The sequence below is a fragment of the Scomber japonicus genome, chromosome 10 (genome assembly GCF_027409825.1).
Source record: "Scomber japonicus isolate fScoJap1 chromosome 10, fScoJap1.pri, whole genome shotgun sequence".
NCBI classification, from domain to species: domain Eukaryota; kingdom Metazoa; phylum Chordata; class Actinopteri; order Scombriformes; family Scombridae; genus Scomber; species Scomber japonicus.
The window spans coordinates 3,699,403-3,724,990 of record NC_070587.1 but is presented as its reverse complement, the minus strand read 5'-3'; the positions used below and the strand labels follow the sequence as shown (position 1 = coordinate 3,724,990).

The 25,588-nt window shown below is 39.5% G+C and overlaps 1 protein-coding gene across 1 annotated transcript in view; it reads right to left on the bottom strand.

Annotated features, from left to right (window-relative positions):
• Positions 1–2,722: 2,722 nt before the first annotated feature.
• The window catches only part of si:dkey-199f5.8 (beta-1,4-galactosyltransferase 3), a 32,137-nt gene continuing 9,271 nt past the window's right edge, over positions 2,723–25,588 (bottom strand). The window contains exons 2-7 of the mRNA XM_053326387.1: positions 14,922–16,414; positions 9,043–9,278; positions 7,924–8,111; positions 7,712–7,834; positions 6,449–6,553; positions 2,723–5,127 (exon numbers count right to left, since the gene is read on the bottom strand). Of these exons, the coding sequence (XP_053182362.1) occupies positions 4,881–5,127; positions 6,449–6,553; positions 7,712–7,834; positions 7,924–8,111; positions 9,043–9,278; positions 14,922–15,195 (1,173 nt within the window). The 5' untranslated portion in view covers positions 15,196–16,414 and the 3' untranslated portion in view covers positions 2,723–4,880. The remainder of the gene's footprint in view (positions 5,128–6,448; positions 6,554–7,711; positions 7,835–7,923; positions 8,112–9,042; positions 9,279–14,921; positions 16,415–25,588) is intronic.

Genomic DNA, 25,588 nt, shown 5'->3' with positions numbered 1-25,588 from the left:
CATTAAACAGTTATTTAACACCAGATGAAAGGTGTATTTTTGTCATCCTCCAGTGGTAAGGGCAGCACATTGCTACAGTGATGAAAGTGTGGCCAATACAACCTAAATCCACGGCTGAATGAAAGGTGCAACAGAGCACACATCTGAACACAGCTTTAGTGCAACAGTAACAGTACTTCCCATGTTGCTCCTCCTCAAAAGAAATGGCACTGTAAGCTCAAAAGTACTGACACGCAAACATCAGTGGAGATTTGCGGCCTACAGCATTACACACGAGGATAAGCGTGAGTTTCTTTGTCAACAGCTGCAACTGATGTGGGTCTGGAGCAAATCATCATTCAGTAAATCATGACCACAAACTGAGAGGGAGTGGGATGTGTGGTTTCCTTTGCAGATTGAGGGAAAAAAGTGGGTCTATTTGTGCTGTTTGAAGCTGTATGCTGGTATTTCAGCGCTCCAAGGGACTACCTTAAGGTCTGGCAGAGTGTGGAACTGAAAATGATAAATAGAGTAATCTGATTCGGAATCATTTAAAGTAAATGGGTTTACGGTATAATTACTGTACTGTATGTAACACAATATTGATTCAATTTTCAGTATACACATCCATACCAACAGGGATTTCAGCTGCTCTATGAGAAATCCAATAACAGAATCTATACTTTAATGAATGGAAGTTCGGGGAAGGAAGGAATGTTGGGAAGAAAAGGCAAAAATGTTGTTGTCAAAATAAAATTTAAAAAAAAGCTTGAGTTAGAGTTAAACTGCTAGACATACAGTGTAAGCCACACAGCTTCCCCTGCGCTCACACACTGTGTTAGCTGTCCAGCAGTGAGCACTACAAGACCTGAATAGACACACTGTAACACAAAACTGGCTTTTTTCTGTTCTGTCCACCTCCCAAACAGAACAGAAAAGAAGAAAACCCCAGAGTTCATTCCCAGACGCAACACAAGCAACTCTGAAACACAAAAATGGTGCAAAAATGTAGATGTTTATATTCTTATCCATTAAGCAATACCATCTGAGGTGTCTCAAGTTTTATCTGTGGCATAATAATGATCTCAAACATACAGCCAGAGTCATAATAATCTATCTCCACTGATAAGAAGAGAACAAGGAGTCCTGCAACAGATGGTACGGCCTCCACAGAGCCGTACCAAGGTGTACAAGGGGAGCTGGTGTTGTTATAAAAGGCTCAAAGCAAATATGGATTTCACTCAGCAGGGAAAATGTTGGGAACTACTGCTGCTTGGGACAAACTGCTTCTGAGCCATGTTCCACTTTAACCCTCCTGTTGTCCTCGAGTCAAGGAAGGAAGAGAGGAAGAAAGAAGGAAGGGAGGGAGGAAGGAAGGAAGACAGGAAGGGAGGGAGGGAGGATGGAAGGATGGAAGGGAGGAGGAAGGAAGGGAGGAAGAAGGAAGGAAAGGAGGGAGGGAGGAGGAACGAAGAGAGGAATAAGGAAGGAAAGGAGGGAGAGAGGGAGGAAGGATGAAGGAAGGAAAGGAGGGAGGAAGGAAGGAAGGAAAGAAGGAGGAAGGGAGGAAGGAACGAAAGAGAGAAGGAAGGAAGGAAAGAAGGAAGGAAGGGAGGACAGACAGAAGGAAGGAAGGAAGGGAGGAAAGAGAGAGGAAGGAATGAAAGAAAGAAGGAAGGAAGGAAGGAAGGAAAGGAGGGAGGGAGGGAGAGAGGGAGGAAAGAAGACAGGGTCAATTTTACCCGGGAGGACGACACGAAGGTTAAGATACAAAACAAGAGAAAAAAAAACATAATATACAAGAAAACTAAAAAAAAGAAACATATAAAAAAAAACTGACAGCATTTCTTTTGAATAACCAGTTTATTAATGAATTTAAGGCCACTCTGGACTGTGCAGAATAATTTACAAGGTCTCATTGCCCTTGGTTGCTTCAGCACTACTCTGTATTAACTGCTTTCTGTTTTTGAGCTTATCCACATCAGAACGGAGTCAAGTCAAATCCAACTCTATAGATAGCTTTAAAAACAAAACAATAAAAAACAATAACGAACAAAAAGACAAAACATAAAACCATCAGGTCAAGTATTACACAGTAAAATGATGGAGACTGTGCATTGTGACTTTGGGAATATAAGCTTCCCTCGTATTTTTTTTGCTCAAATACCCCAACTCATATCCTCTAATTTGACACAACAGCGAGAACTCTGCACAAAAGATGGAAACTTGCAGTTAAAGTCACAATAAAACAGTTTCCAGTTCACAACATAGACTCTTCAGCATGCGTCGTATTTTCTAAGAGGGCACTGATATGTAATGTCTCCATGTTGTGCTCAGTACATTCCCACACACCCTTATTAACAGGTTCTTTATTACCATGCATATTTAGTCTTGATATAAAGATGCGGTTGTATTAGTGTTTAAGTATGTGCTGCTAAGGCCATAGGAGTTGGATATTAATTCACATCATCAAAACAATTCAGTAAATAATCATCTATTCATTGAAATCACAGGCAACCACTCTCAGAGCTTAACTTCAGCAGACAAATACCACAATAATATGAAGATAAAAATTAATTCATTGGAGCATTTGTCTTCACATCTACACTGACTTCAAATAAAAGAAGAAACCAATCTAAAAGTCATTATGAACTATCCTCATCCCTTCACTTGAAAGTCATTTTCAGGATTTAGTCATCTAAAAGTTTTGGGGAAATCCAAATACATGATGGTTTATTTTGAGATCACAGATAGAAAGAAGCTACAAATGGTTAATTGGAAGAAATTATGACAGGGCTATCCTTTATGATCAAATGATATGGCGTTCTAGAAATCATTCACAATCACAAACACACACACACACACACACACACACACACACACACACACACACACAAATTGTCCGTCTATCATCACAGCTTTCCATGCAGTCATCTTTGGTTTCAGCTCGCTCACCTGTCAGTACAGACACTCACTCACTCACTCACTGGGTAAAGGGATTTTCTTTTATATCATCAACAATCAAATCTGTTATGAGAGGAGAGAAGTGAAGAGGAGAGGTGGACTGTCAACATGCAGTAACAAGGGCACTAGTGGAAATGATGTGGCAGATTTCTCTCCGTGTGATAACTTGTTAAACAACAAAAGTAAGACATGATGATTTTTGTGAGTGTGTGCTTGAAATAGAAACATGGAAATATAAAGAAAGGGGAAAATATATATATATATATATATATTTTAAAACCATGTTTCCTCGTATCAGTGAGTAAACTTAAAACCCTCACATCTCCATTTGAATCATTACTCTGTGGGTTTTAAATAATTATGTCAGAAAGCTAGATGGCAGAATTTCTATCAAATCATTAAAAAAGCATTCAATCATTAAAAGGATAGAAATGAAGAATATGACACATGATTACTAGACACATGGAGATATGTCACGTTGTGCTATGGGCTCAAACTGAACTAACTTATTTGTCCAGATAGAGAAATTTGACTACAGTGGCTTCAGCTTGACACAATTATTAATCTCCACTCATGGACCTGTGCTGATCAGAGGACGATACAGAAGTGACATTTTTTAACCCTTTTTCTAGTTCAGCTCAAAAAGGAGAGAAGAGAAGGGGGCATACAATACAAAAAATAGCATATCATTAAGATTTACTGCATATAAAGTTTTGAGGGAGCAGGCCAGCACTCTTGAGTGACACATTAAGATAATGAGCTATATATGTATACTGTACTGTACATAATCAACTCATATATATATGTATATATGAGCAAGACAGACTCCATTTTGATGTGAATTAGCTCGTCTGAAGGCAGAGGGCTGATCACTGTCACCAAGACCTGCTCTATTTGATAAAGGCAAACCAACAAAAAAAAACACACACAAAATGAAAAATGCAATCAAAAAGGTTGTAGATATTGGATTTGCTGAAATATAAGGAAATAATTTGAAAGGCTGTGTTGAATTACTTCTAAGATAAACGCTACACAGAAGAACAGCACCTCGGCTTTTGTGTACAGAACTAAAATATGTTCACGCTATACTTAAAAACCCACCGATATTTCAACAGATATAACTTTGAAAACATAAGAAAGCTTTAGTCTATCATTTGATAACTTGATGTATAACAGCATCTGTATGATAACCCCTCCCAAACCAGGACCCAAATGGATAGGATATGTGTGCTGTTATGTCATAAGCAGTAATAGTAATACACAAATCTGTCAAGTTCCTTCATTCATTACTCGTTATAGCAGCTTCACACACTCAACTGGAAACAACAACAAAAATAAATCTCCTTCACTCGTATTCATTGGCTTAGAAACAAAGAAATAGTTTGACTCGGTTGTGGCACAGTGTGACTGCTGGAAATTGCAGCTCCTGCTTCGATAAAAACACAGTATTCTAAATTAAGTAAGGTACGAGTGAAAAGACAAAAAATAAAGAACAAGTTTCTAAGGCATCGCAAGGTTTAAACAGCGATCACAACGCTGTATATATATAAACTCACAGAGTCCAACTTTAACCCTTCACTCTTTGCTGTGGCTCCCTTGGAAGAATAATGGTTGTGGGGTGGAGAGCCGTCACCTAGAGCAGACTGATCATTTCATGTCTATTGTTTTTGTTTTCAAGAAATCAAGTGTTAGATCACCCAGATGACTGTCTCACTCTCCGCAGGCAGAGGAGAATCTCTGGCTGAGCATGATGTTGATTCTCTGCTAAATAAATCCTCCACCAACACATGAAAGAAAATTAAAACCAACAACAACAAAAAAACCCAAAATAAAACCCAGGCCACCACAGAGAAAAAACTCCTACAGCATGCACTGATAGGATTATCCCACTGAAGTAAAAGCAGAGTGAAACATGATTCGTGGTCTCTTAGGGTAGACTATTTCTCTGAGTGGTCCTCTTTGAGTTTGGTTGAGCCTTTCGCTGGTGCTCCGGCTGCAGGTTTTTCTGCAGCTTTGGCAGGTGGAGGTGGCGTCGGGGGGTTTGGATGTAGACCGGTCTCAGTGCCGATGTTGACAGTGATGTTGGTGTAGAGGGGCAGGTATCTCCGTGAGATTACCTCATAGTCAACTGTGTTCATCCCGTCCTGCTTCCAGGTCTGACGCGTCTTGGCAAGCATGTTGAACCTTGAGATGGACGACAAACAGAGAACCTTTTCAACTGTTTTCTTTTACCTGTTGGTATACTGACACTCTGGGCTGAAGTGGCTTCTTCTGCACTGACAGCATAAGCTTATAAGTCTTACAACAACAACAACAACAACAACAACAACATCATCACTGATATTAAAGTGTGCAATAGTCAAAGCAACCGGGGACACCAGGGTGATGTGTTTAAATATTTAGACCAGACTGTGTCAGCTCCTGTAATCAAATACATATATAGTGAAAATCAGGGGAAAGTCAAAGTGAAACACAGTGTGGAACCAGGTGAGAAGCAATACAATGACTACCAACAAAATGATTCACTTTCACAACGCCCATTCCCCTCTATAACTCATATACTGAAGTAAATTCTGTCTAGGCTCATTGACCACTATCTTAAGTTTTTTCTTCTCCTAGTTAGCCATAGTCTCTGCACAGTAAAAACCATAGACTGTATAAAAGAAATGGACGTAACATCCGTGACATCACCCATTGGTTTGTGGACTGCTGCTCGGAAGCAAATAGTTTCGAATCTAGGCAGCGCCATCTTGAAAATTTCAGGTGCATGCTGGGAAAAATAAAAACATGGATTCTACTTATATAGGCATGAGGCAGATCCATGGGCGGAGCGTTGAGGCTGCGATTGGTTGCGAGGGCTGAATCTCAAGGACATTGGTCAATCAACCTGTCAATCAGGACGTAGCCACGCCCTAATGCATACCCTGCTTTATCGTCAAATATAAAATCAGGGAGGCCAAAATTTCACAAATGAACATCATACTGCATTGAAGAAGGCTTTAAACTAGCGATTGAGACCATAAACACATTTTGAAAACGTTTACTGAGGTTAGAAATCAAGTGAGTAGTTGGTGAATTCTCCATTGACTTGTATAGAGACGGTCGCCCCCTGGTGGCCTTTTGATAGAATGCAGTTCTAAGTTACTTCCGCGTTGGCCACATTTCAGAGGACCAGAACTCCCCGCCTGGTAAATACTACAATTTCTACTATTCAAACTGTGCAGGTATGTCCTTATACCTGTTTCCAATATTTACTGTTCAATTGTACTGTTTTCAATTTTTATAATTATTGGGTTTTTTCATTGCATGTTTTTAATCCTTCCAATTCTTACTGTTAAATCATCTGATATTTTGTTTTCATGTAAAGCACATTGTGTTGCCCCTGTGTATGAAATGCCTTGCCTTACCTCAACATTTCAGATTTTTATAAATCTGCATAAACACTAAATATAGATCTACTACACATTTCCTCCATTAATCAAATGCACCAGTTTGTTTACTGTACCTCTTTGGGTTCACATCATTTCCTTTGTCCAGCTTGTGCTTAATCATCTTGTAACGGCCCACTTTTAGAGATGGACGAGTGATGTACATCCCCGCCAGAGACACCCTGAGAAGACAAGACACAAATGTCACCCTTTGATACTCAGACTGGATCGACCTGAGCTCCTTTTGTGGTTCAAGAGCACACAAACATTCATCCAGCTTCCAAAAAAGTCAGAATGTGATCATTGTTCAATCAATGTTTAAATGCATGATAGGTAATTTTCTGCCACTAGGGGTCCTCAATTAAAACAGTAACAAAAGATGGAGTTTGTTGTTGATGTGAAGAAGTGTGGCATCATGGGAGTTGTTGTCTTCATTGTTAAACAAAAAAAAAATTGGGTCACTCCTGGTTAGGATTACTTCAGTGTTCATTATTTGAGAGTTTGCTCAGTTTGTTTCTCTTTTAAGTTGAAATTCAGACGTCCAGTGACTAAAATCCTTCATCCAGTTAAAAGATATAGTTTAAAACAACAAATTATAAGAGCTTCTGGTGGACAACCACAATGCTGACACGTGTGAAGGGGATATGATGCCTCCCCATGCCTCATTTTCAGACATTTTAATGCTGAAGAGTTACATATTGGGCCTTTAAGTCTGATTTACTTGTGATCAAGTGGAATGCTTTTGGTTAGTGGTTAAGTATGAATGTCATATCAGAGATCTACAAAAAACGTTAATTTTACGTCTTTACATTATTCAGGAGGAGCTTACTGGAAACATTCATGATTTCCATACGATTGACCTTGACGGGAACTGAATTTACTACAACTACTACCAGTACGTTATGTGAAACAAGTGGTATAAAGCTTTTTGTGACTCCAGAGCAAAAGTCAAAAGAATTTAAATCAAATCTAATAAACTGCCTCCATCAACAAAACGTCAGTTAAAGCAAAGGACAACAAATATGAAGATGGAAAAAAAAAAAAGTCACAAGACTTCTGTTGCCCACTCTTCATCTCTACTTAAGGCTTGAAGTCTTCTTGTATAACGCACAAATCTCTGATAGAGCTGTTGGAGATCAGGTTGCATTGTAGATAATGTAGATGCCAAGGTTTTGACAAGACGAAAAGACAAGAAGTATTTGTGTCTCTGGTTCTGCTGCATTGATTTTATATTTGTTTTTTCTTTTAATGTCCATCACGAGTCCAGAAATGTTATACAAGTGTAAGGGTTAAGCAACTGGAGAACTCTTTTAAGGGCAACTTGCCAAAACTATTCTCACCTGACTCCAATATCATCATCCTCTCCGCCCCAGCCCCAGTAGTTGTTGGGAAAGCCATTCATTTTGAGGTAGTGCAGTGGCGTCAGAGCTGACACTCCTCCGAAGTACATCTTGTATGGAAGCCTGGAAAGGATTATAGAGGAGGTGTTTCAAAAACTGTGTGTGAAGAGTAAACTCATTAGTGGACATCAACAGGTGAAAGAAGGACATACTTGTAACCAAACTTGTCCATGGCGATGGCTGCGTGTTTGGGGTTGGAGTCACAGACGTATGTGTTGCGATCGTCCTCTGGAATGAGGTCCACATCATGGAAAAAGAGGCAGTCCCAGTCTTCCTCCTTCATGGCCTCCCGGAAACCCACGTTCATCAGCTTGGCCCTGTTAAAAGTGTAGTTTCCAGCCTGCAGATGATATAGGAATAATATTACAATTACCTGCAGACAACAGCCAACAATAAATGATAAATACGGATGTACTGCTCATCTCTATCACAATGCAACTGTTTCATCATATTTTTCAAGCCTTATTCAAATGTTAATTTCCTGTTTTCATCCTTTAAAATAAAAATTCTGCACACCCTCTGATACACTGTTTAAACAACCTACTAGGTTTATTTCGAGGTATCCACAAAGCAGAAACAAGACAAATCATACAATGTGAAATCCCACAATGTGACTGCAATGATGAATCCAGCTCAAGGAGTGATGATAAAGTGCAGAGGAGTAAACATTAATGAAATGTCACAAGCAGCTAAGGAGATTAAACCCTCAGAGCCACTTCACATCCACAGCACTAACATGCTCTTCCAGTGAGCGTACACTAGAGGGCCCTCTTCATCTAGCCTGAACTACAGTGAATGCTGCACTGAGGAGGTTCACTGCTTCTGTAATGGACTGTATATAGATAAGATTGATGTAATTTTACACCAGATATTCCTATATTCCTAATCTATATAAACCTAAATAAAAACAGTGGAAGTAAAACATATCTTATTCACCCTCTGAATCTTCCTTTAATAGTTTGACTTTTCCTAATGTAACCCAGTGTATACAAAAAAGAAAATAATATGCATCATTTTTTTAATATTATTGTGCAGCCAATACACACTTTTATGTATGTACATCAATGTACAAATTAAGAAAAAACCTTCAAGGAACACCATACAAACATGTTGTATTCTTCATAATCTATAAAATGTTCTCCTGGACCATTATAGCGGTTGTGACTTTTCACAGAATGATTAATCACACATGAATGAATGTGAATTGGTATAGTTATGAGTCAGGATATGAACCGTATGTAAGGGTTAATTTGTGTGTGTGTTTGTTTCACCTGATGAATGACATAAATCCCGTAGTTGAGCTGTTGCCGCTGCAGAAAAGGGTGCATGTAGTAGAGCAGGAACTTAAGGTGATGCTCTCTGTGTCTATGGGGAATGATGATGGCAGTCCGATGCCTCGCCTCACAGTCAGGTGGCCTGTAGCGTCCTCCGCGCACCACCAGAGGGTTTTTCCTCTGAACATCCGCTAGAGTGAGCCCTGACGGGAAGCTGACGTGGATTGGCCCACCTGCAAACAGAAAAACCAGCTTGATGTCGTTACCAGAGGAAAACAGGATACCTTTAAAGGAGTGAAGGCAAATAACATGGTTAGAGTTTGAAAGCCTATGATTTGAATGGGAGATCACCATTTAAATTCACCTTTTCTACAAATGCTCTTGATATGCTGAGCTTATTCCTGATTACAAAAATCTTGATACCGGTGCAGTTGGACGTGTATATATATGAGTAGCAGTTCTGATATGTGTTAAAATTTCAGTAGCACAGACAAGTACATTTGATTACGCAAAAGAGTCAATTATTGTTGTACGTTCTCCCTTCTCATCTCATAAAAAACACGAGGCTGTGAGACTCCTCAATTCATCCTCTGCACTCTAATATAAAAAGTAGTTAAATTTTTATGACTTATAATTTATTAATTCACTGCAAACTACATTTTGTTACACAATCGTGTGTTGTAAAATGATAACCAACGTGGTTGCGTTTACCTCCCTGATCACCTGTAGGAAAATTGATCCTATGGAAATCCACTCTGTCTCCTTCATTCAAATCCTGGCTGCTTCATATTCTGTCTCTTTTAAAACTGGGAAAAAGCATTTGATTTACACTGAGAGGTTCCTCCGATAGGTTCCACATTTATTGGACACTACTGATCAATTATGTTAATCGGCTCATATCTTATATAATAAGATGCATCTTGGATCTGCCTAGACTGAGCATGGTTTCTTAGATCCTTAGTCCTTAAATCTTCAGCAGTGTCCTGAGTGTGTTATTTCTATCTTGTCTTCAGTGTTTGTATATGTGTCTAAATTATTATGATTGCTATTTGTATTACTTTATCTGTGGTCATTTAATTTAAACTGTGTGCACCTCACTCAAACCTTTTCAGTGGACTAAGGAGTGGGATCTATCCAAACGGGTGACGAGAGCCCTGGCTCGAGGAGAACTGGATCAAGGAGGGTACTTTGAGATCGAGAAATTGGAAACACCTGCTGTATTTTGTTTTATATCTGCACTGTGATGTCAAACTTATGAGCCAATAAAATATTGTTTTAAAAATGAATAAAATAATATATTGCTGATTGTTTTAGGCTTAGATTATAAACCTAATTCTGTATCGACATGTTTACAATACAATTCCAGTTAAAATAACAATCTCAAAGATCTCCATTTTGTTGTGTCTGGAGGCTCCTGTGGCAATAAGGCTTAATTACAGGTGCGTTTTAGGACCTCGTTTTTCGGAGATCCAAACAGTGTTGCATGTGTGACGTCAAAAAATAAACTTTTTTTCTCTTACTTTTATTCAATTATTATTATTCTTTTTTTTCCTTTTTCTTATTTATTTGACTTCATCTAAATTTTCCAAACGTTTTAATTTATTATGTCATTTTATTTTCTCTTGCGTCTCAGTTTTATCTTTCTAATTTGCTCTTTGATTTCATTTCCTTATTGTTTATTTGTTTTCTTCACTTGTTCTGTTTTATTATCAGCTTGTCAATCAGCTGTAAAGCACTTTGAACTAACCTGTATGAAAGGTGCTATATAAATACAGTTTGACTGATGTTCGTAATACCGCAAATAGGCATTGTCTCGATAACCATTGTGTTATCTCACTAATCAACAGGTAGCTGCTTAAATACATTTATTGGTAATGATGTTGATCATGTAGTATTAATGCATTCACAAACTACATTTCTGAGTTCTCTCGTGCTCTCTCGTCTCATAGGTGGAGGTGGGTCATCGGGTTCTTGTCCTGGACTTATTGTTTTTAAATGTTGATTTTGTGCTTCTCTCTCTCCTCTTTATTTGTCCTTCTCTCCCTCTCCCTCTCTTCCAACTGGTAAAGTCAAATGGCCGCCCACCTACAGCCCAGTTCAACCTGAGGTGTCATCCCATTAAAAAGGGAGTTTCCTCACCTAAAGGGTTATGGTCTAGACCTACTCTATGTGTAAAGCTCCTTCAGATGACTTTTCTTGTGATTTGGCACTATATAAATAAATATTGATTGATTGATGTTGCTAATTTTAGTATGTTCATGAACTGGTGCTTCTTAACAGGTCTACAGTTTGGTGCAAACAGTCATAGTATACTGTCTAAATATATCAGCTTACAACACACTTCTCCCCCAATGCAGGCAGCTAATGATGTAAGAGTGTTGTGCCTTTAAAAACATAAACATTTTAACATACATCAGCCAATGTTCGACTGTGGTATACAGTCAATCCCGAAATTATTCATACCCCTGGCAAATTTTGACTTAAAGCTACTTTAAGTCAAAATTTAACTTTAAGTTGTTTTTTTGACCGGAAATGACACAGGCGTCTCCCAGAAGACAATAAGACAATGTACAAGAGGCATCATTGTGGAAAAAAAAAAAATTGTCAGTCATGTTTGACATTTGAACAAAAAGTGGCATGTCAAAAAAAGTCAAAAATTTGCCAGGGGTATGAATAATTTCGGGCTTGACTGTAACTGTTTTAGTACAAGTTATACCACGAGTTCTCCCTTTGTTATACTTCAATTGCTTTTTTTTTTTTATCCCTCCATTATGTTATCTTGAAAAGGAGCCTGTGACCTCGGCCTCGGTTATCAGTGTATAGTTTAATATTACTGGCAGTAACGTGGGAACAAAGAGGCGGAGGAGGGCAGAACCCGGAAAGCAGAAAACTAAGCCTGCTTTTGAGAGTTCATTATAGTTATACTGAATAAACATTAACCAGGATCGGGATGTCTAGGTAATGTGTAACAACTGTGTGGAGACGCTGCTGTGGATGTTTCATGTTTCCTGAAACTCAACACGCGCAATTTCCTGATAGCATTCAAAGCTTCGAGTACTGGTGGATATTCACTGGAAGTCATTCATTAACAGACACTAATAACTGCAACAAAAAAAAAAAAAGCCAACTTAAATCCACTTTTTAACTGGATTTAATCAAACACTACTTAGTCAGAAAATTTAATAAGTGTAAGTGATGACTGTGATTTAATGAGATCTATAGACTCATAAGGGAGGTCAGTATATAGGAAATATATTACAATAATCTGCAGTGTGAAAATATATCATAATATACTGAATACTGATAGTGGAGGAAGTGGTTAAGGGAGATACTTATTCTACAAAAAAAAGTCATGTTTGCTTTATCGTTTTAATCCAATGATGTGATTATGACAGCCAACAGTAAATGATAACAACAGATGTACTGCTTCATATTTTTTAAGCTTTATTCAGATGTTAATGATCTGTTTTCATGTTAAAGAAGTCGAGGAGCACACTGCATATATAACTGTGATGAAAACAGAGGACAATGCTATTAAAGTGCTCCGACTCTGACACTCTCAGCTCTAGAGTGGACTGTTAGTGATGTGTCCTAAACTGCTTTTGAACCATATGTTGGTGAGACCTCCTTTTTCTACGGTCCAGTGTGAACGACCCTTTAGCTGACAGCGCTGTCAGCAGCAGGGCGGGAGAGACGCTCCAGTGGATCACGCTTTCATCAGTAATGGTAAACAACGACTTTAAAAATGTCTTACAGGTGAAACATGAGACTCATGTAGGCTGTTAGATCAGTATTGGGTAGCGCTGGGTAACGGTATACAACCAAAATAAAATCGATACTAAGTAGTCTAACGATACCTGCAATCAATCCTTTTTACACCCAGAGCTAGAAAATATTGTTGTATGAACTTGCTAACAGCCAATCAACACAAGCGTTCTTCGATTGATAAATCTAATTATTAATAATAATCTAATCATTTACATGTGGAGGAGTGGTGGGTATTGAACGAAGCACTCTGTCGGTATTCGTGTCACTAAGGATATTTGTATTGGAATTGGTATGGTCATTTTTTATAATGATATCCAGTCATAGTGCAGGGCGGCTTTTCTACAGGTGAGGTGGATTGTGTATTGTACTCTAAGTGGGTGGACACGGTCAACAATGTTTGTCAATCATTGAAAGGTCATATTGAAGAAGGAAACATGATTTACAATGTTGAGGATTTATACATCATATTTCATCGTATTTATTTAAGAATGTAAATACACATACACTTATGATGGACTCTGCCTGGCTTGTCCTAAACATATTGATGTTGGTGTGGTTATGGCTTACTGTTATATTACTCTTTTGTGTTCATTAACGTGTTCAGGAGAACGTGGGTGTGGTGGTCAACCAGGTTTGGAGTACCTGGACCTTTTGCTCATATAGGATAAAGGGCCAACTCCCAGCAGTGTAAAAGGACTGAGTGTACAAATATTTGGTGTATTAGGGTTGCTTTTCCTTCCCCCCCCCTATTTAATAATGATAATAATAATAATAAAAATAATAATACACAATTACAAAGAGAAGTTTAGTAAAATTAGGACATTCATTAAAAATAAGTTAAAATGATATTAATTAAATAAAATATGTTTTCAGCTGTTGTTTAAAAATGTTCACAGAGCTCACATCACTTATAGCTTATTTACATCCACTGTAAACTTTTCAAGGATGGAAATGAAGCTTAGTGAAAGTTCAGTGAGGGAAGACTTTCTTTTTGCATGCTCATGTCTGTAGTTTTATTTCTCAACCCTCCGTCACTCTGATCCCTCTCACAGCTCGCTCATAATTTCCTTGCTGTCATTTCCCAGGGCATCAATTAATACGTCAGCCTTTATTCACATCTAACCAACGACAGGCTGACACACGCTTTCATTTTCAGCCATATGTCATGGTACCTCCCTGCTTTAGTGCTTTCTCTGTTCTGTTTTTGCGCGCCCCACTTCCCCATTACCGCCAAGTCTTCACAGATTCATCACGTCATCGACCACATCGGTTTCGGCAGAAGCCATCAGCCACCACCACCGCCACCAGTGTCAGTGTCTGCTGCTCGATTCAAAATCTCCCTGCAGAAGACTCTGACACTACCTAACCATCAATATCATCTGTATAACATACAACTCTTTCTGTTTTCATTCACTCGTCTCTCCGAAATGAACTTCTTTTTTTTTTTTTCTTTAGCGTAACATGCATAACCTACACCTAACACCTTTGTCAAATGTATCAGAGACAAGTGCAACAAGAAAACACCAAGCAGCTTATTTTGTCAGACTCTCAGTTCCTGGTATTGCCACAGCCCATCAACTGTCATTACTCGAGTGAGGGCTCATCTTCTTACGCTCAGTGGTAATGTCTATAAGCTGAACCACTGACTGCGGTGCCTTTGAGTGCAGCTGAACAGGACTCAACACTTGACATCTTATATATCTTAAATAATACCCCTATGTGCATCTAAAACTATCTTTCTTACCTCACAGAATGGGGTTTCAGGTAATTCCCATCTATATGCTCAGACCTAAAAACAGCAACAACTTGCTCACGCTATGAGGGGAGTGAATCTATCCAAAAAACATCTGGAGAAGTCACTAAAGTCACACATTTCCAAATTAAAAAACTCAATTACAACATGATGTTTGCAGAAAGATACTTAACTCACAAGGAAGCGCTGAGCTAACAGCAAATCAAACAATAAAATGAAGGGACAAAATGAGAGGTGCAACAGTAAGATGTAACTCAGGAAGCTGTGCTTGTTTGTAGATGAATGTTTTGTGAGATTTTAACATGAGTGATCAACCCTCTATCAAAATCTAAGCAGGTAACTACAGAGCACTCACCTATCAGAGGGGACGTCTTAGGGCAGTATGACATGGCGTCTCCATGACCGTGAGGTTTGGGTAGGTGGGAGAGGTTGGCATACACATCCCCTCCAGTGATGCTGGCTACTGAGTGGTTACGGTTCGACAAACCAGTGGCGTCTGGCTTACGGAAGATGCGGATGAAGTAGGTGACCCTCTTCTGGTAGCCCTCTCGGGACAGCAGCGCCATGACCATCAGCTGGATGCCCAGGAACATGAAAAGGTAGCGCCATTTGGACTGGAAACTGACCATGGCGAAGGCTTTGCGTTGTCAAAGCAACACAAAAAAAAAAAAGGTCCGGACGAGGCTGTGCAGAAAGTCACGCTAGTTTTGGGCAAACGTGACTTTTGGTGATTTAACGCGGAGGTTGTGTCAGCACCCCACAAGCAGAAACAAAACTCAGGAAGGTGAAGATTGTCGAAGATTGTGTATTTTGGAGGCTTGAGTTGATTCAAATATGTTATGTATCCTCTCAAAAATATGGCAACAGTCAATGAATGTGATGATTCATGTGTGGAAAAGTTGTAAAATAATCTATGGCAATATGAACTTTGAATGTGGAGCAAAAAGACCCTCAAAAGTCACACGAAAAAAGGCACTTTTGGTAGGCTGTCAATCAAAGAGACCACCAAGGAGAGGGCGAATAGAAAAATATTTTAAAACCAAGAAAAGTTAAAAAAAAAAAAAAAAAAGTTGTGTCTACTTTTCTCTATTTCACTGCATTCCTCGGTGTAGGTGAGTATGTGGCAAATATCTCCAAAGTTGATGACAGTTGGTCCAAGTTTCGATTGGCGCGGGGTGGTGATGCCAGTCCCACATCATGTTTTTTTCACCCACCGATGAATTCCATTTGTTTCCCCGCAAAGCTCATTCTCCTGCAGTCAAATAAACGGGGGCAGTGTTGGTGTCTCCCAACTCTCTCTCTCTTGCTTGACTCTCCCTCTCTCTCTTCCTCCCTTTTGTGAGCTTTATGCTGCCTCCTGTTTTCCCTCGTGTTCTCTCCTGAGGGAGGCCTCTCCGACAACAACCGCCGCCATAACAAAAGGGAGCATATGCAGCCGTATAGGCCCTATATTTTACAGAGGATTACACAGCTTTCATTGACTCCCTGCCTGACTGGCTGGAGAGAGACAGGGGGAGTGTACCATGACCAGCGTGGATGGAGGAGTGGTCAGAGGGGTTGGATGTGTGTGTGTGTGTGTGGGTGTTTGTGTGTGTTTGTGTGCGTGACTGTATATTTGTTATAGGGGGGTTGGGAGGGAGGGTTTCAGTGGAAAGTCAAGCTGAGAGGAAAAGAAATGGGGGAGGAGGAGGAGGAGGAGGAGGAGGGAGAGCTTTGATGCCCCACAGCTATTGTCCCATAACGCTTGAAATCCGCAGCTACGAGACACCTCAAGCAGCTTACTGGGCTGACGGCCACTGGTCTGACTGGATGGAGGGGGAACTGTGGACCAATCGCTCCGGCGCAGCTCTGAAAGAGAACACACAGAAGAGGAGGAGGGACAGTTATATTGACTGACATCCTTTGGCCCAAACTGTTGACATCAGCGATTTTGTGCTTACAGCAGAATGGGTTTTTTTTCTCCCCCCCCCCCCCCCCCCCCCCCCCTCCCTGTCTCTCTCTCTCTCTCTCTCCATACAAACAATGACTAATTGTGTGCAGCACAGGCCCAACAAACGGATTGTGTTTGTTTACACAGAGACTCGAAAGCACAGTTGGGAGTTAGCCTACGACTACTCAGACACAGCGTGGGCTCCGGTGCAGGTGCCACCCCATAGAGAGGCCTGCTGCCCAGAGCGGATGAACAAACGGGAAACCGTGAAACCACGACGTGCACAAAACTTCCTAATTCCAGAGCTGACAAACTCTATGGGTCCTGGTTGCATTAGGTTTGCTGAAATGTGGCGCATTGAGTTTTCTGACCTTACGTGACCCCCCGTGGCTCCGCTCTGGTGCCGCCTGCTGCAGCAGCCGACACATTCTTAGTCACAAATCAATTAGTGCTTGTTAAAGTAGCCAGCCTCAGACCACTAATCCTAATCCCACTGAATGCTGTGCGACTGGTGGAGAGACAGAGACAGAGACAGAGACAGAGAGAGAGAGAGAGAGAGAGAGAGAGAGAGAGAGAGAGAGAGAGAGAGAGAGAACAGCTGGCAGCCTCACACCTACAAAGAACAAATTAGTTGTTTGTTCCATAAAATGTCAGAAAAGGCTTTCAAAACCCAAAGAGACGTCCTCAAATGTCTTATTTTGTCCACAACTATACGTTATTCAGCTTAGTGTCATAGAGGAAAAAAGAAACCAGAAAAAATTCATATTTGAGAAGCAGGAATCAGAGAATTTTAATTTTTTTTTCTTAAAATAAAACCCAAATAACAAATTAACTATCAAAATAGTTGCTGATTAATTTGCTGAGTTGGCAACTAAACAATTATTCGACTAATTCTTGCAGCTGTGTTCAAGCACACTATACAGTAACATTCATTTTTAGAGGAAGCAGCTCTGCAATGCAATTTTGCATTTTATGATATTTCATACCCGAACATCAGGTTTTATTTATTAACCGTTAAACAGGCGGGAGTGGAAAATGATATGTGAAAATTATTATTTTAATTTACTTTGATATTACTGGTTGTCGCATTTGTACCTTAGTAAATATTACTGCAAATCATTTTAAAAATATTTTATATATTTTGGATTTTATGAGTTGTATCTCCAGCAGGAAACGTTGCTCCTATTAAGGTATAAAAAAAATGTATATGTGTATGTATCTCCTGGTGCACGTTGCCTGTTTAAGGATTAAGTGTGCTGCACTGAATGAAAGGTCTGAAACTACTGCACTAAGTACTGCAATGTCTCACACTCATGTTTTTACATCATACCAGCCCAAATTATCTCTGTGCCTGAAGCTGACTCGTTTTTCCAGTTTCTAGTTATGTTGTTTTCCTATTGTACGCTTAAAAAAAAAAAAAAAAGTTTCAAAATACGACACAGATCAATTGATGCCTGTAGGGCAGATGTCTTTTCTGCCTGATTCATCAGTGTGGTGTTGACTTCCTCAACCCTTGAAGCACATCATACTAACAAACGAAACAATGCTCTGATGTGTGAGGAGGAGGAGGAGGAGTACGTTATTTTTCCAGGAGCTTGCCTTGTTGGATCTGTCAGTCAATTCATGTCCCACTTCTTTAAAAACAAAAAAAACAAAAAACAGGTATAGCTTGTTAAGGAAGACAAACTGAGAGACAAACGCAAACAGACTCAGTGCTGACAGGGAAAAGACGACGGCCTGAAATGGAAACGATACCGCAGGGAGGATTGCAAACATGACTACTGTTACTGCAACATGTTTTCATCATCATCATCAAGACTGAAGAAAAGTGGAACATAACAAGATAGAAAAACTCTACAACCCAAGTAACAAAAGACAAAATGTTCCTCTCCACTGTACAGATATGCTGATGATGACATCTGACAAACACGTGCTCCGTGGACTTTGGAGTTCATATATATCTTCTTTCTTTTCTTTTTTTGGTGCATTGACAGCTGACTGAAAGGGATTTTCCAGTCAAAGATAATAAAGGTTTTTCCTCTAAGGGAATGTGGATTAAAAAAAAAAAAAAATGAGAGGAAAGCCTGTGTAGATGACTTTCATCTGCGAGCGGAGATGTGTGCAGATGGCAAGATTGACCTGTCTCACTTTGCTCGGCCCCCCTTTAATAATACCATAGATTATGGATATGGTTTATAAAGATCATGCCATTAAGAGTCTGGTTAATCCTGCGGGAGGGGAGTCCGGCTCCATCGCTCAAAGGATGTGGAGCATTAAAAAAAAAAAAAAACTGTAATGACTGAGACTTACAAACTGGTTCTAGATCATTATAAATGATTCAATATCTCAGGTTCTCACAGACAAAACACAGCTGATAAGATCAATGTGGTGGTTCAGGTTTATGCTGCTATATGAGTAAGCATTGTGCATCAGGAAATCCTCCAGGGACTCACTTCAAACTTTCTCAGGCCCTGTTCACACCTGTCTTACGTCCAGGTTTCATTTACATAAAGAGGTCAAACAGCCACACACACGCACACAGTTATAACGTCCATTAGACAAGCACCAGATTTGCTTTTTTTGTGCTCAAGTGCTAAGAGCTAATAAAAATGTACCGTAAAAACTGGTGTACAAGAAAAAAACACTTTTCCATTCGAGACTGGTTTATTTGAATGCACCAGTAGCTGTTCATTATACTCAAAACTATTCTATTTACTTTTATTAAAAGCACAACAAAAACATGCATATTACTGAAAGAGTGTGTCGAGTTAATGGTTAATTTTGCGGTAATCATTCGCTAAACTGTTCTCGGACTCTATGTCAGTCCCAGAGTCAAACAAAGCCTCATCCTCTTTTCCATCCAGTAAGCAGAGCTTCTCTTGTCACCATAAAAACGGTACGTCCACCGGTAGCCCAAAACAATGTCCTACCGGTAACCCAGTCTTCTCTTCAAGCGTTCAATTAGCACCAACTGCGACACGTGCTGGCATCAAAAGACACTGTCGGTCTGGTAAGAGTGTATTTTCATTAGTTACAAAGGAAGAAATGTTCGCTGAGTGTTTAATTGTGTAGCCACCACTGCAGACTGCTGGCGTTATTAATTCATAGCATACTCAGTTGCGTGAATGTGTCATGCACCGAAAATAAGAGAGTAACAAGCCCAGAACGCCTCATCATGTAATACTATGTGAGCTTGTATAGCCTATTATTTATTATTTTCGGTGCGCAAATCACAGTTTTCATTGGTGAGTTAGCGTCTGTGATACTTAGTTACACTAATGAATAAAAGGAGATGCAATATGTTGTTGTAATAATAATAATGATAATAATAATATAGATATGATAATAATATATAGAGTAGATATTGATAGTGATGATAATAATAGAGCAAATGTCTGAGAAATGAATACAGCCTGCCTATTATGCAGGCACACTTAGGCTAATAATAATAATAATAATAATAATATGAACGGCTTTGGAGTGATGTTCTCCTGCTTTGAATGTTCATGTTCATCATTTGTTCCTGCCCATAGGTGTGGAGAAAGGAAAGATCTACAAATCAGCAGACTCTGTAAGGCTTCTTAAAGAAGAGAAGTCGTGGTCAGTTAAAGTGCTTCAGAATAATATTAAGATTCAGATTTACATTACTTTATTCATCCCAAAAGGGGCATTCATTGTTGCCAATTCAATTTTTTTCAGATTATTTATTTCAATGGTAGCACTTATACCATAATTAACACAGTAATTTATATTGGAAATGTCTTTTACTTCAGAGTATTTTTATTTGTAAATATATATTTTTAGTTTTTACTACCAAGTTTCAATAAATGAAAATAAATATGAATATGGTGTTATTATTATTACATTTAAGACCAGTTGAAATGATCATGGCTATGGCGTAACCTAACCCTAACCACCAACAGCTGCCCCCCCACCCCCCGGCTGGCTAGTCTGTGCCTTAGTGGAAGGCCCTGCTGTTTATATGATCCTATAGTTCATAAGTGTGAATGCTCACATCGTTTTATTTAACATTATAGTTACAGCTATTGTTCTTAGAGTGGACAACATTTTACAGACCTGTAATCATACCCAGATTTTACTGCTGTATAGGACACACCACACTTTTAAATGAAAAAAAAAAAAAAATCAGGGTTTATTAAGGCTTACACGCAGGTTTTTACAGTACTTGTACGAGCTATTCCATCGGTCATCTCCATCCAATCAAAACGACAATGACAAAATCTTAATATCTTTCATCAGTTTTATCTCGGCTGGTAGTGTGTTCCTCATTTGAGCTGCCCGAAGGAGGTCTTACAACATGCAATTTCACAGTTGCCGCTTGCTGTGGCCGTGGTGATCCTGCTACTTTTGCCTGCTGATAAACGAGCCCCAGACCACCTCGGAAAGTGGTTTGAGTGATCAATCGAATCAGAACAATGGATCTCAGTGTTCATTTAGACTTGTATGTAACGCTGTCCAGTTGTGATCGGATCACCCGAGACGCACGTTGACACCAGAGTCTAAACAGACCCTAAGATGCACCCGTCCCGTTCTACCCTATCTCAGTGCCCCATTCATCTGTAACGGGATACACAAACGTCTTAACACGAGGTGAAATGATGAATCGAGGTGGCACTGGTACTTGTGGGCCATATTTTTCTTGAGCTGCCTCGTACAGTGAGGGAACCTGGCAGTCGACGCCTCCTTCCACATAGCTCAGGCGCCGACTTAACATGCACATGAGTCTGTGAACCAGTGACTAGATTTAGACAAATCTGTCTGTGCTAGCTAAAAGGCTGAGGATGAGGAGCGGAGAGAGAGAGAGAGAGAGAGAGAGAGAGAGAGAGAGAGAGAGAGAGAGAGAGAGAGAGAGAGAGAACGAGAGAGAACGAGAGAGAGAACGAGAGAGAGTGAGAGAGAGAGAGAGAGAGAGAGAGAGAGAGAACAAAAGCAAACTAAGGGGAGCTGGAGGGAGGAGAGAGAGAGGGAGAGAGAGAGGGAGAGAGAGAGGGAGAGGGAGAGGGAGAGGGAGAGGGAGAGCAGCCAACAGTCTGGTTACACTATGTGCTTTTGACTTCATTATCTCTCCTGCACGGATATCCTTCCTTTCTACATTTGGAATTTTAAAAAGGCGAGTCTGGCATGACATTACATACTCCTGCACACCAACGCGAGCCTCTTCTTCTTCTTCTTCTTCTTCTTCTCTCTTTCTCTCTTTATGGCTTCACTGTGCAATGTGTACTTTAAACAATAATGGCACATAACATCCAACAAATGGGACATTTTTCTTTCTGCCCACGGGGCATCAATATTACATGCATATATGCTCGCACACACATGAATGAATGCAATAGGAGCCAAGAAGGCTGGCATGGGGGTCGGAGCGAAGAGCAGAAAATAAAAAGGGGGAGGAAGAGGAGGGGGGAAGGGGGTGTAGGAGTGTTGGAGTTATATATTTAGATCATCATCTAGGGACTAAGGCTTACGGTCAACACTGCTGCTCAGATCTCACACAGAGTCCACTGACAGCCATAACCAAGCAGCCAGTGGGGGTCTCCACAGAGGCCATTTAACCAACCAGACACTCCTACTGAGTCTCTATTGACCCCCATTACTTTTCTACTCTGTTTCTTCTTATTTCTCATTTCCAACTGTGCAGCTTCTTTTTTTTTTTTTTTAACTTTCTGTGGGTTATTTTAATATTGGCAGTATCTGATCCAGAAATTCCAGTCCCAGATGGTTCACATCAAATAAGCAGATCATAGAGTTGAGATGTGGTGCATCTCCATTTCAGTGCAACACTATGTGTGCTTGAGTGTGGCTATAAGCTTATATTATTTTATAAGCAGCGTGAGCTTTCAGGAGTGTCCTCATATACACTTCTCTCAAAAGGAGTCTGCTCTGTTACAGTGTAGAGCTATGTGTGCTAGTCTTTAGCATCTTTTTATTATAATGGTCCTCGTCTCTGGAGCAGCCTTCCTGAAGACCTGAGAGCAGCAGAGAGGGTTGATATTATATTAATATATTAAGTAAACTTAAGACATATACCTTTTTAATTTGGCTTATATTTATTTATCTGCCTTTTATTTTCCATTTTAGCCTGTTTTACTATTTGGACTACTCTGTGAATTATATTTTGTTTCTTCTTCATAACCCACCTTTTTATGCCTGTTTTATTTTATTACTTTTACTTCTAACATCTCCGGTTTTACTCACTTTATTCTATAGTGATTTGATTTGATTCTTTCCTCGTATATATTTTCAATATTTTAAAATATTTCATTAGCTCTTTTTTCCTTTTATATTTTTGTTCTACCTCAGTGAGTTGTGACTCTTTCCACTTTTTATTTTTTTTATTTTTGTGTTTGTTTATTTGTTCTGAATATGTAACGCTCTTTGTGTTACATCACAACGTAAACAAATAAAGTTTAATTAATTGATTGATCAGTTTATATCAGTTTATTAGCAGCGTGGGCTTTCAGGAGTGCCCCCATAAACGCTTTAAAACTGCAGCAGGTTTTATATTTGATATTGTTGCCCGTTATCACTTCTCCCAAAAGGAGAGAGTCTGCTATTGTGTGCTACGTGTCACAGAGGCCGATGCTTAATTTTCTTCATGTCGCTGCAACAAAGGAAAACGGAAGCTATTGTGTTGGCTATTAGCCATTTCCTGAAGCAAAACAAAGAGAGACCGACACTGACAAGAGAGATATCCACCAAGCACACCTGTTGAGCATTTCTACAAAGAGAGAATGGCTTGCCACAAAAAAAAAAAAAACTAACCAGAATTGTCTGGTTAAAGACTTTAACCTCCGCAGCAAGGCTTCGCATTAGAGGATAAGCCTTTCACATCTGCCTGAGTGTCTCATCGCTTCTATACATTCCAGCCCATCGAGGATGAGAGAGTGCTCTTCACTTTTCAACGTTTGACCCTCGTTTTAAATCTGCTAAAAACCCTACTGCTGTTAGTGGGATGAAAGAGTCCAGGAAATCACACTTTCTTTCACTTTAAGCTCTCACTCAGGGATACACTTGACTTTTAAATAGTGTATGTAAACATACAAAACCAGGTGAAGGTGATATGTCTTGAATAAACATTATTCTAATGATGAAATAACAAAGGTGCTGGCATTAGACAGAACAATAAAAGATGTATTGTCCCACAGCTCTCTCTCAGGAGGCATGCATGGCAATCAATCACTAAATAAAAAATGAGCAGGTTTCATGAACATTTACTTGCATTAGCATGTCTCATCTACATTTCTACAGCACCCACATGCTGGATGATTGCACTATATATATCCAGTTTCCTTTCTTGTATATTGGAGTCAGACTACAGCAGCTTATTTTATTCGTGGGCGTCCGCCACCAGAGGAGGATTTATCAGTGAGATGACGTAGATCAAATGGAAATCTGCACTCTGATGATCTGAAATTAATGTCCAGATCTGTGGCTGCTTTAAAGAGTGGAGATAAAACAGGGCTGGGGATGGGCACAAACAGGAGAGGACTGTAGTTAATTGGACTGAATCGCCATTTTGCATATAAAAATACGTCTTTAAAAAGGAAAAAATAATACTATTTCTGAGACGTATAATAATGCAAAAGCAGGATTTTACTGTGGTAGTGGGTTGAAATGGAGCTCATTCATTGCATTAGGGCTGAGCTTCATGTTTGAAATCAACTGGACGATATTTAGGGTTCTAATCACATGAGGTGATCAAATTAAGGGCAAAAGCAATTAATTGTGTCCCACCTGCAGTGTTGGAATCGTTACTCAATAAATGTAATATATGACACATTACTCATTACTTTTTTAAAAAGTAATGAATTACGTTACTTAATCACTCCCTGTGGAAAGTAATTACACTATCAGTTACATTCCTTAGCAACGCCGGTAATGTTGTGTAAAAATAATATCAATAAATAAAATAATATGGGTCTTGATAATAAGTGCCTCAAAATAATATATAGACAACCTGTTTCTCCTCAGACTCAGCACTGGCCAGGCTGAAGAGACTCTCCACGGACACACTAGATGGCGTTTCCATCCAAACATAACACCGGTCCAGATAGCTCACCAAAGCTTTCCTGTCTGATGACAGCCATCTGTTCACTAGTATATATTATATTACATATTATATTATATGGTCCGTTCACTATTATCCGTACTTTGCTGAGTTTGTTTCTGAAAGACAGAGATTAACGAGCAACCACAAGCTTTGGCTGCTTGTTTGGGGTCGGCATACACTCAGATTGACTATCACTGTGGGTCAGTCAGTGTTTCGCTATTTGCTTCATGTTAGCATGAGAGGTCAGGCGGCCTGCATGAAACACACCTTTGATTATTTCTTTTATCCGTCCAATTTATACATTATTGAAGCACTTATGTAACACAAGAAACGCCATATTTGTTTGTTTAGTAACTGAAATGTGATTACATTTTCTGTATTACTGTTTCCCGTGTTACATCGCGATGTATGAATAGTGCAATACAAATAAAGTTTGATAGACACTGTAACGCTATATTACTGCGTTAAAGATAAACGAGATTACAGTAACGTGTTACACTCATCTCTGCCCACCTGTTCTGCTGTACATTAGATAAAACTGTGTTAAGAACAAAAACAACAAAGCATCCTCATTTAAATTTCTAATTTGAACTACAACATGCTTTGAATTGTTAATTTTCTGGTCGTTCTCGCACCATTAAAACTGTAATCCATTCCTCAGGTTACTGTATATCTACCCTCCATTAAATCTGTAAGCTTCAGCTAAAATACCAGCCCGCTCCGCTCCTTCATGTTGGCTGCATGGCTTCACACTACAAACATTATTATACAGTTTCTAACGACTATCAAAAATAACAGAGTAACAGAGGGCTTTGTGTTTCATCTGAAGCCCCCCTCCCCTCCCTCTTGCTCTACCATCTTTCAACTGAGCGTCATCTGTATTGTTTTGTGTTACCTTGGTGAGAGCAGGCGGCCTACGGAGAGCCGATTCAAAACTTACCAGAAAAAGAAAAGAAAAGAAAAGAAAAGAAAAGAAAAGGAGCCGGATCGAGGTTGAGTCACGACCGAAGACCAAACCACA